At 35.6% G+C, this 12,975-nt stretch overlaps 1 protein-coding gene across 5 annotated transcripts in view; it reads right to left on the reverse strand.

The window, feature by feature from the left end:
- LOC117419772 (liprin-beta-1-like) overlaps positions 1–9,558 on the reverse strand; it is a 51,646-nt gene extending 42,088 nt beyond the window's left edge. For 3 of the 5 annotated variants that reach the window (XM_034032858.3, XM_034032861.3, XM_058986190.1), the window contains exon 1: positions 9,341–9,557. In XM_034032858.3, coding sequence (XP_033888749.2) covers positions 9,341–9,420 — 80 coding nt within the window. In that variant the 5' untranslated portion in view covers positions 9,421–9,557. Of the gene's footprint in view, positions 1–9,340 lie in introns of all 5 variants that reach the window. The other 2 variants (XM_058986189.1, XM_058986188.1) reach the window with 1 other exon arrangement.
- Between the last annotated feature and the right edge of the window lie 3,417 nt (positions 9,559–12,975).

Raw genomic sequence — 12,975 nt, forward strand, 5'->3', positions numbered from 1 at the left:
AAAAAAACAAACATTGTAAACAGTTTTTTTCGGGGTTAGGCGGATTGGCGCTTGAACACAAAAATGCTGCCTCTCCCTTTAAAAGCATGTGTCAATTTTCATGAATGCACTACAACGTCGGTCTGTAAGGGGGGAAAGTGCATATCACATTTTTAATAAACTCAAGTGCGAGAAGGACGGTAACAAATAAAATAAATAATAATAACTATTTCATCAAATACAAATGCTTGTAAGCTCAGATAGGTGCTGTATTAACACCAGCAGAATACAGTAACCCCAGTTTCATGCAACAGTTGTGACGGTGACCAAACGTGTTCGAGTGTTGTGAACAAAGTACTATTTAATACTGTAAATAGCAGAACCAGCTTGCTGCAATGTAAACTTGTGTTTACTGAAAAATAAACTAACATGTAAATCATAAGAGCCGTCTGTGTTACATGCGGTCAAATCAGGACTTCACTGACACTGAGCAGGGGAGCTGCAGCATGCTATTTCCCCATGATACAACTGTACACAACTAGAGGTGCTGTCAACAATTCCAGACACACTTTAAAATATAAACATGGTGAGTTCACTGCAATCATCAGTTGCACAGAGTAACCATTCAGGAGAATGTGGCCATAAACAAGTGAGTACAGACATTAATTTACTGTTGCAGTATCACTTTAGTGTCTTAACAAGTTGTTGTATTTTAAGCAGTTGAATATGGTAGCAACCAACTTGCTCCTGAAGTGGCACCCAGCAATTGGATTTGGCAACCAATTTTCTTTTGTATGGAGCCCTGATTTGTAATTTTGTTTTAAAAATTTGTGTAACCATTTACCCTTCTGTTTTCAAAACCCTTTTCTTTTACGATAGGATGAAGCCGTATCCACACTGAACGCAAGTGAATAACTTAGAAGTCACTGCAGTCAAATAGGAGTACACACACAAGCAGCGAGCGACGTCGCTTTGACAATTTTGCGTAGCTGAAATAGAACCTGTTTCTATATTATTATTATTATTTTTTATTATTATTATTACTTTTTTCGTCACGCGACTGGAATAAAGCTGAGCAATCAGGAGCAAGGTTAACGCCCTTGACACACGTCAAACACATGCCTCAAAACACGTCAAGCTGTGTCCTTTATTATATGATTGCAAATTGAACGACTACAAAGACACCCAGAAGAAAGACAAAGCCTGGGTGGCTTGCAGGTGGTGCATTTAGCAGCACCGAGACATTTCCTTTCTGATTATGCAAGTTGCATAAAAATAGGTTTATTAATAAGCAAAAATAAAAATCTGACTATACATGCAGTCTACATATCCAGCATTTAAATTATGTGCACTTTTGCTGGCTTTTAAATGATACAAAAAAGGTCCAGCATTCACACAACCAGAACGTGTGACCTAATTTTAAGCTATGGCTTTTTTTTTGTTGGTTTGTTTGTTTGTTTGTAAATAGCATTTTGTTCACTAAATTGTTCTGTGGCACAAATCTGTGACAAGAAGGTCTTTACATACGCATAAAGTGAAGTTTTGTGGCGATTCACCAAACAAATATTAGAGGTCCTACTATTCTATATGTTGTAAAACAAAGCCAGCAATACGTTTGTATTCTATGCAACACATCCCACATTACCAAGCTCATACATAATTTTGAAAATTATGAGCCACATTTATAAAGCATTTTCTTTCAAGTTCACCAGACTGTTTTAAAAGGTAAAACTAAATAATAATACAAGGTAAGTGGTGACCTGCGCATAATAACACAGATTTTAATAATAATAATAATAAAAAAAGATGGCAATTATGTAGTGTTTAACAACAACAAAGTAATAAATAATAATAATAATAATAATAATAATATTGCACTTAAATACTTAAAGTTAATAAACAAAAAGGATCAAAGAAGGAATTTGTAAATTAACAAATGAGATTGTAATAAGTTGTACATAAAAATTGTATAACAATAAAATAATGTTGTTGAAAATATCAGTTGAACTATACTACTATTTTCAGACTACTACTACTACTGTACCATGAAAAAAAAAATACTACGACTACAACTGTACAATTACTACTACTACTAATAATAAAACTGTTGGATATATAGGGATGTTCAATAACTCTAATCATTATTTTACAATGTAGTTGCCATAGGTCAGGGTGGTAACCTTTTTATCAAAACAAGCCCTGTTTTGTAATGGGACAGCCCATCTCTAGTATGTCCAATAGGAATGCACAGGCGGGGTCATGTATATTTCCAGTCTTTTGGATCATTTCGAAGTCGTGTCTGGTGTGGATTGACATTCGGGATTTCGCTTGTGTCACTCTTTTCCAGTGTGGATGCAGCTTGAGAATGAGAACAATGTCAGATATTTTCTGTATGAAAGGGAAAAGTGCTTGAGTTGCAGTAACACACAGTATGCCTGACAGCCAACATAATGAGTCTGAACAATCCAAAAGCTACTGGGCACCAGCCCATGTAACAAATGATAGACTGCCATTGCTGCTCTTCTAGTGCTCAGAGTTCAGCTCCTGCATGAATATGTACATCAGGGTTACCATGACTGACTCTTACAGTAGGTTCCTCTTTACCAGTGTTGATCCTTTTCATAATGTTTTAAAGAATGTAATGATGGAACTGGTGACCTTGACTAAAAAGTAGCCTTTCCACTGAAGTCCTTCAACATGGTCCAGCTGTCTCTCAATGTCGATGCAATATGAATCTACAGTACCTAATGTTTAAACTTAGATAAAAAAAAAAAAAAAAGTATCCTTCTTGTATGACCGATCACACTGTACAGTATACAGTACTGCTCTTACAGCAGTTCTATTTGTTGTTGGGTTTTTTTTTTCTCTCAAATCGACATGGACTCTAAGCACTATTTAAACATCATAAATAACTCCCAGCTACCGTACCAAGTACAACATTAGGATTATGGTGGACAAATGTGTGCTACTGTAGAAATAATAAAACATGATCTTAAATGGCATATCCAAAAAGCCACGTCCTCTGTTGCTTTTTATATTTCCCTGGGTCGTGTTACTTCAGCTGCTGTGGCTATCGTTTTGCCTCTCAAAATGACTGCTGTAGTAATTACAGTACATTGTGGGCAATAACAGGAGCTTCAGGCTCAAATTCAACACCAAACCTTGAACAACAAGAACAAAAACACACTCTCTCAAAGACACCACACAGTGACTCACCAACAGCAAAACACAGACATATTTCTCTCATAAAAGCACCTGGTGCCCATCAGCTACAGACAACCACCCAAAACATGCAACACAAACTGCTATCACTACCGTCTGCACTTTCTACTGCTGGAATGCTTGGAACAAAACCGAGGTAAAAACACATCTTGAAAAGGGACCTACTGTACATCAAACAAATGTGTATTCTTTAATCTTGACCTACATTTCAAACTTCACAGACTCACTGTTAATTTCATTTTACTGCCTGCTTTATAAAAAAGGCTAGTTTTATTAAGAAAATAAGGCAGTCCTGCGTGCAAAAATAATTACCCTGTTTTGTATATTTGCCAAGGGCTATGAAAATAAAATTTAAAAGCATAGCATTCAAAATTTAGAATTGGCAGCTGAATGTGAAACCTTACCTCACTTTTTTTTTTAATAGGCAGCAAAAAACATTTCTAGATACACAAAAATAAATACAACACATAAATAAAATTCACACTGTGTAACATGATTTGCCCAAATTGTTAAATATACAAACAGATTAGTCTGGGTTTCTCCTTCATGCAAATATATATCTCTCACTACTACCTCTATCTATTATAAAGTTGGTATTTTTCTGGTTTTAGCAGCAGACTCTACCCACATCACACAGTACATCTGTATATACATGTCAGCGACATGTCAAAGCAAAGAATGTACACAAAAGGTGCCGATACTGAATTGTGACTGTATGCCATATCACAGATTGGCACACACAAGTATAATTGCAGACTTGGTTTCCTTTACACACACTGTAATTTAGCCAGAAATTACATTGTTTATATTTGAAGTACAAAACCATTCTTTACAAAAGCAAGGACACAGCTATTATACTGCAAGCATGGACGTACTGTATAAATAAATCAAACCATACAGCGCCTATACATTCATCGACCAATAAAGGTTCATTAATGCCTAGATTTGTTGGGAATGAGGTTATCTAGTTAAATTTCAAATTAAAGCAACTTTTTTTTTTTTTTTAAATCTCGTATTGTTCAGTAATGCAAACACTATTAACAGTCAAGTACTGTATGGAAAAAGGGAAACACTTCATAAAACAGCTTTGTAACCGATTTGACTGTTACAGTAGCTCACAATAAACCTGGAGGTTTTTTCATCACCTGGGGTTATAAAAAAATATATATTATAATTATAATAATTATATATGATGCACTGTGCTGAACTGTACTGAATAAAGGACTAAGGAACACTGAGCACGTATCAAACCTGTGTGTGTTCTGACTAAGACTAAACATTGATTTTGCTTTGCTGAAGTTGATGCTGTTGAATGTGATGCAGTCTATTACAAATGTTCTGTTTTGGTGGTTTATTCAAAAATATTCAAAAGCTGGTTACTCCAAACAAAATTCAAGGTTAGGAGCCAGTGTATAGGCTGCAGTAGTGCTTACTGTAAAAGTGAACAGGTTGCTGGTTTGGATTTGAACTTTAAAGTTGACACCTCTAACAATAAACTACCCCTCCCACACGACCAAAGACAGGCAATTATTCGGACATTACCTGTAGTTTTAGTAAATGCAACATAAAATTATTTAACACTAGAACCGTCAAAGCTGTCATTTTGACTGCCTTTTACAATACATGTTTTCATTTTGAATATAACCTATAATATTATATTTTTTATATATATACTGTATATGTATATGTATATGTATATGTATATGTATATGTATATATATATATATATATATATATATATATATATAAGCCTGTTATCTCTGTTGGACCTGGCAGCCATCAATTCTTTCGTTTTGTACAAAGAATGCACCGGGGAAAATATCAGTAGGAGAGATTTCATCTTGACGCTGCGCTTTGGCAGAAACATTTCAATCAGAAACCTGCAAAGCAGCAGGCTGCTGCAGCAAAATCTGGATTCAGTGCTGCACCTACTGACAGAAAACATATGTTACTTTTGTTTTAAATTAAAAAATAATTTCATTTTGTATATACATATACCTGTTTACACACTAGTTTCTTTTTAAATGTTTATTTTATTATAGTTTTTCATTTTTTAAAGTAGTGCTTTATTGTGGTAAGTTAGAAAATAAACCCTTTTATGTTTCATACATAATTTAAATAAAGTGTTTCGGTTGTGCAGATGTTTGATATGATGTGCTTGAATAAAACTTTTGAAAGGTATCTGATAGTTTGTCTTTTTATTTTAATATTGATGTTGTTTAAAATGTAACAGTCAGAATGACTGTCGGCGGCGGTTTTAGGTACGAGTATAACCGCGGCGATTCTACTGTTAAACTAGTCGGCATGACTTCGGGCCCACTAAGCTGCCTTTATAGGAAAGCTAGCCCAAGTTCCCCCATACTTCACTAATGTCCTCCAATGTATTACTGTAGCAGAACTGAAGTATTGGATTATAATCAGTTACAATTACAAAAAAAGAGTGTCATTATTCTCTTGTAATGTTGTTGAAGCTGACACCCTGGGATCCTTCAAGAAGCTGCTTGATGAGATTCTGGGATAAGCTACTAACAACCAAACAAGCAAGATGGGCTAAATGGCCTCCTCTTGTTTGTAAACTTTCTTATGTTCTTATATTCTCTTTAGTGAACACCCTAAAATACTGAAGGCCAGAGATTAAAATACAATGCTGGTAATCCAGCTAGACTTCTTGTCATATCCATTTCAAAACAGAAAACAGCACCAGACACACATGCTGGAATATTCAGACATAGAAAAGGGATACAGTATCTGTCTATGTCAATCACTACATTTATATGTGTGTCAATGACATTACTATTCCGAATATTCAATATTTGGATAAATTGTATTTCTATTTGTACTCTGTTACCAGATACTGTATGTGGGATCTTGTTACGCTCAATAATATGGGAACACACAATATAACACCTCTGAATAACTCATTTTGCATAAAAAGAATAGCCTATTAAATATATTAACTGGCCATTAAAAAAAGAATCCCACATTTCCGGACTCATGCAATTACTCTGCTTCTCACCACTAAAATGGAAATACTTAGCAGTTATTACACAAACAAGTAAAGCATTTACAAAAAGAAAAAAAGCCAGGGCTAAGTGTTTCCAAATTAAATGTTTAACTCAAAAAGAAAAAAAAGAAGTCCACTTAAACACCCAAGCAGATACACAAGCAGCTTGCTATTGTATCAACAAAGGGCTCAGGAGTCCCCTACAGTAGCACCGTGTCATTAAACAATTACAGTACAACACTTGTATTAGAAGCATGTGGTCCAGAGTTACATTTATCCCTTGGGGTTTAAGAGTAGACGTTATTCCAGTTTCTGATGTGAAGGCCTCTTCTGGATCTCTAATGAAACGTAGCGCACCCTCATGCATGCTTCCTGCTCTCGCTTCAATTCAATACTACGCTACCCTTGCAGTACTTTATCTATTTTCAATGAAGCTCTGGAGTAGCAGTAAAGTTTTGAATCTATTCATTTTCTACACGTTCATTAAACTTTGACAGTTATCAACATTATCACATTTGTGGACATCAGGACAGTTGGTAGGCTACATTATAACAATCAATGCTGAATATAAAAGTAGGCCAACTGTATGTATTATTAACTGGCATACTGATAAGAGCCACTGCCAGGAAATGTCAAGAGATTCCTGGCCAAGACGGATGTTTTTGTTTAGGCTATAGTGTATCAATTCCATAGAACTTTCTTTTAAAATTTAGAGCTGGCTAAAGTTAAGCTTCCCCTGAAGCTTGACCTGAACACGCCCCTACTCTACCATACAGTCCTGAGTTTTGTGATGTGTACCAATTAAGACCGACTCCCGAAGTGGGCACTGCGGTCCTTTAAGAGACAAAGTTTTGGGATCAATCAGCTTCGAGGAACCAGAACCGGCAAGCCCTGATCGACCAAATGATATCCTCTCATTTGTAACTGTTTTAAGACCACAAAACTCAACAAACTGCCTTTTCATCAGGTTTCTTGAATCATAATGAATCTACAGTTATAGCCTTAAGCCAATATGACTTATAATTTATTCAGTGCACTTACAGTAACTACGTGCGAGAGCCCTCAGTGTTTGCAGGGGTCAAATATCTATGACAGGGTACTTCCAAGAGATGGTCCTTTGTTTGTAAATCTTTTTTTTTTTTGATTAAATGCATTTTACATTAAATGCATAGTGTGTCACTACAACATACTGTAGGCTATAAGTATTGTAATAACTTTACTGATGAATTAATGGAGGATGAATTAATGATGACAGTGAGGTTCAGGTTAAACCTCACTGTAATTACCATTTGTTACCATTTGTACATTGTTAATGATTTGCTCTGCAAGCCCTATTAACATTCAGAGAAAGTCTAAAGATAGCACAACTGGAACAGCTTATCCACCTAGAAATTGAGAATTACAAGGGGTGGGCATTTACCCCGCTTACTCACTTTGTATCCCTCAATAGACAACTATTATCCACTCAACAAATACACGCATGCATGGCCGTAACTAGCTATGAGGACACCGAGGTTGTGTCCTTTCTTGTTTTTTTGCAATCATCAATGCTGATGCTCATGTAAAAATTCTGGTAAAGTACAAAAGACTCCTTCATTTTCTCTGATACTTTGCAGTGTAACATAGATTTGGAGGTTGAACAGTAAATACCAAGCTGTCATATAAATACTGCCAGCTACATCCTGAAACCTAAGTTTGACCTCGGCAGAATGTCAGCTCTGGTTACGATGCTGCACACATGACATTATAAATCTGCAATCCATCCCACAACCACCAAAGCACAGTTGCAGCAGTGGCCATTGACAAGATGGGTACCACATTGAAGGTTGTACCACATTGAATTTTGGATGGATGGTTGATAAGGCAATCCCTACATAGTCCAACCAAAGAATTTCAAGTGTTCTTGCTAGCATTATGATGTATTAGCATTAGTCTACATCATACTCTTTGATGTTCTTTATCAAATTCACTGCTTAATTAAAACAATACACTGTACCAGTAATTTGTGGTTTGGGGTCATCCGAGTCACTGTTTGGTTCCATGCAATCCTTGCTATTGGTTCAAAATGGTTCTTACAGTCATCATGACTGTACAGCAACCCGACCCTTAACATTTTATAAGGGGAATAAAATGTATTTTGTCAAGTTTATACAGTGAGAGGTTGGGAGTTGGGATGAAGCTTGTATAGTGAGTATATTATTATGGCACAAGCTTCCACTAATTCAAATTAATGAAGAAACAAAATCTAAATAGTATAATTGTACACTGATAATGCTATTTTAAATCCGTCCTATAGTACTCAAGAAACTGCCTGCCAGTGGTACAGTAGAAACATTTTGCTCAACATTCATCAGAGAAAGGCTGTTGAACTGAGCATACACTCACCGCTCATCTGTTTCCCCCACATACCTCCCTAACACATGTAGCTGAAATATTAGCACTGTCTGTACATAAAACAACGTTGATTTAATACACAGTATTTGGAATGAAAAGTCTACATTACAGTTTGCACTACCGGCGAATGTAGTACGTGCTCTGAACACTGTGCAACAAAACTGACCATAAACGGTTCATCAAAAGTGCACTTAACAATAGTTACCCTGCCAGATATCTTTGTAAGTAAGACCTTCCTTTCCCTAGTTTTCTAATTCTAGAAACACGTCATGCAAAATTTCACATAACTGAGAAGCCACACACAGAGCTATCAAACCCCAAGGGTGTACATGTATCTTGTTAAAGTACACGTAAATCGGTGTATGCAAGTATATTTAGTTAAAAGCAAAACCACAAAAAGAAAGCCACTACTTGGGATAATATTAGTATGACTATGAACCCTTTTATTTTTACGTTTCATATCTTCCAAGAAAGGTCGTCTGGCTCAATGCTCGCTTAAAATAAAAGTTACAAACATCTCTGGTTACAGTACATCGTTTATCAGTTTCATTTCTCTTTACAGTTTCGCAGGTTGGAATTATACGTCACAATATCGCGCTATAAGAGTTATTTCGATTTATAGTAGGAAAAGTATGTCGATAAACTTTTTAAATGCAACTCCTAAATTTGAAATACTGATTTGGTTGCGCAGTAGTTATAGATTAAGAAGAGTAACTGGTTTATACAGCGTGTATTACTTACCTAGAACAGTATATGAATATTAAACGACGGAACTGATTATTTCCTGGATGGAAATGCACAAGCCTGCTCTCTAACAGCATAAAAAGTACTCCGTTTTCCCTACGCCATGCCAAGGATCCAAGGATCTAACTGGGAGTGTGTGGACGTCATCGGCGACAAATATCCTCGCCCCTACTTTCAAGCGGATTGGTTTAGGACTGAAGACCCTCCATGGAAGAAAGCAACGATTGGATGAAATAGCCAACTCAATGAAGTTGTAGAAGCCTGTCACGTGGTTCCTCACATTCCAAAGTGTGGGAGAGTCCCGCTTGGGGAGACGGATACAGTGGGTAACGTTGCTGGAAAGAAGAGTGATTAAAGGCGGCGTTGGACAAAACTATTAGTATCTCCATTTAGTTGCGTTTTCCACAAGGCACATTAACTCCAATTGATTGATCAATAACTGAATAAAAAAAGTAAATTGGGTCTAATTTTTAAGCATTTAAAATGTTACTGGATATTTTGAAGCTTTGATTGTTACTTTGACAACAGGATAGGGTTATTACAGTACTGTACTTGTATTTAGAGACAAAGTAGGGCAGAAAAAAAAATTGTCATTTTTTTCTTAAAGAACGTTTTTAATATGCTTTGGTAAAGTGTTTAGTTTATTGCAGTAAGTATACACGTTTACACATTTGGTACATGATGTAGCCTTAATATGATCTATTTAAATAAATTCATTTTTTGTTTAATTACTGCATTTGTTTATGTATGTGTTTAATTATTTGTTGTTAACTTGTAAAACATTTCAGATGGGTCCTGTCAGGCAAGTGGGGACATGTTACAGTATACATGTCTCATATCAAGATACAAAAATGCAAACCATTGTCGAAGCATGTACAACACATTCCTTAACCCATAACTTGTAAATACCATCATTTCAATGTGGTCAATTATAAGGCAACATACCGTACCATTAACTTTAGGACTACTACTCACTGTAATACTAGTTGGTTTAGCAGGAATGTTTCCTACTGTATACAAAATAATGATATGTTCTGAATGGGTAATAGGATGCTGGCACATGTATGTGTTATTAGGTATTACTGGTCACACTATTTTCCGTTAATGTTTGCTGCTGTACAATTTTCAGTACCTATACTGGGAGTAATGTCATATCAGTCATAGTTAGTGAACAACAATGTTTTTGCTGAATGTTGGATGGCATTAGCATTGACTTTTTAATAAGTGGATAGTAAATGATCTGTCTCCAATATGTACCTGTGGTTGAGTGTTAACTTTGGACCTACCCCCTTGGATCTGAGTCACAAATCTATACACTGATCTATTTGATTCCAATATTTGCCTATGGTGTCCCATGAATGTGTAACAACACGTTTGCAGAGCAAACAATTTTATCAACAAACTGACTTATAAATGGCACACAGTAGGTCACATCCCTTATGAAAGTTTTCCAAGGCAATTTTACAGTTTTTCCATGGTTATATTTACCATACAGTGGTTTATTTTTTTAATGTGCTTTAGCTCTGTGCTGTACAGTGCTTTCCTATGCTTTCACTGGGCTTTATTACACGTTACTTTATATTGCCAAGGACAACAACTGTATAATCACTTTTCAAATTTTACACTGCGTACCACCTGCAATCTATATGTATTTTAAAAAAACTGAACTGTAGAAGACATGCCTAAATATATAGATGATGTGCAACTTTATTCTAGGACAGCTGGCCACCACTATGCTATAATATTTCAATAATTTGGACAATTATTTAGTATAAAAGTACAAAGCTACCAAATAACATAGATTCAGAGTGATTATACAGTAGTTCTATCTTTAGTATTATTCAATATCCAAGCTGTCAAAATATACCTTCATATACCTAAACTACATGTTTTGAAACAATAAAGGAAACGCCTCTTCAAACTCTGGCCCTACACTATTTGTTTATTGTGAACTTTTTGTAAGCTTACAGAAAGTGTTTTGTTTGTATTGCTTATAAAGCCAGAAACAAAAAGTAAAAACTGGGTGGTAGATTAATACTTACATCCCACAATGTGTAATGTACAATGTTGGATTTATTTCAGATGGGCTAGCTAGATGGATTCTGGATTTTGTGGAAACAACTAATTGTATATACATTTGACTTAACTATGTCATAACTGATGTCATTACTAATAGACTGACTATTCCTGTGTATGGCAAACGCACATTTCTCATTGATAATGCTAATCCATGGTGGTTTAACCACTCCAGTGGCATCTTACTTTGCAACGTAGTGTAAGAGTGTAACTTTGTTTGATAAAAGCAGGTTGTAGACTTCAATTTCAATGTTCTGTCTTTTACTGGAATTGACATCCCTTAATCATCTTCTGTATTTAGATGAGTCAGCTAGCAATCAAGAAAATATCATGTCTTTGCAGGTCCTCCTACCTTTCTGTATCAGTCTGTACAGTGCAAATGCAAATCTAGAAAACAGCTATGGTGAAACATGAGAAGAACATTCTTACATTTCAGAATGTGTGGGTATATGGAAGCATCGTTTGTGAGGAAATTCGTTTTTGACATTTTTCAGCACAAATTGTTTAAAGTATCATAATCAGGGTGTATTTCAAACGTTCTTTGCATGTGCATACAGTGGATGGAAAGTTAAAATGCTTTTTACCAGTGAGCTCTTGTAAAGTGTATAATGTGTTTCAATGCATAGATATGTGGGATCTTCAGCATACACTATTGGGCCTACAATTGTTATGTTAATATTATGAAATGAAACATTCTGTTTTTGTGTTAATAGTTTGAATAAAAAGAGCCTACTGTACCAATACAGAAGATAAAGGATTATTTCTAGGAATGCCCTACACATTCAGGGAAGGGGAATTACACAATTGTCTACATGTTCTGATTAGCCCCAGGATATAATTTACCTTTTGTCTTTCAAGGTTATTCATCTCAAAGGGAAAATCTTCAAGGAATAGCACCCTCGGGCATTGCTGTGATTTGGAATGGTATCGCCTTGTTACAGTTTTAATCCTAAAGCATTCAGAACAATATGTGGAAAACTACACTGATCATTGAAGGCTCTTATGAGATTATGTTTATATCGGTTCCGACTTGTACTGTATGATGTATTTAATCTCTAATCTTCTATTTTACAGTTATTTATGCCTTCCGATTGCAAGTCAAAATTGTCTTTCAGGTTTTTCGATTGTATCTGAATACAGAACTGGCAGAAGGCACAGGTGTCGTTATCCATCCATCAACAGTCCAAAGCACCTTTGACCATTGTTCCATGGTCCAATTTCTGTGTTCTTGTGCATACTTTTGCCTTTTAGTCTTGTTCCCCTTTCTTAACAGAGGTATTCTTACTGCAACACATCCTTTAAGTCCTGATTTCAAGAGTGACATTCGTACTGTTGATTTGATTTGGACAACGACACCTGCACCTTTCTTACGCATAATTTTCTTTACAATACTTTATTATAAATTTTCCCTGAGTTGTTTAGGTTTCCGGAAAAACAGTGCCTCACATTTCCCAGTTTTACTCGTAGCAAACTGTTTTTGGCAAACATTGTAAATAAAACCTTGTCTTAAGACATTGTAATTCTTTCTACCTGTCACAGTCTAGTTATATTTACAC

This window comes from Acipenser ruthenus, chromosome 14 (genome assembly GCF_902713425.1).
Source record: "Acipenser ruthenus chromosome 14, fAciRut3.2 maternal haplotype, whole genome shotgun sequence".
NCBI classification, from domain to species: Eukaryota; Metazoa; Chordata; class Actinopteri; order Acipenseriformes; family Acipenseridae; genus Acipenser; species Acipenser ruthenus.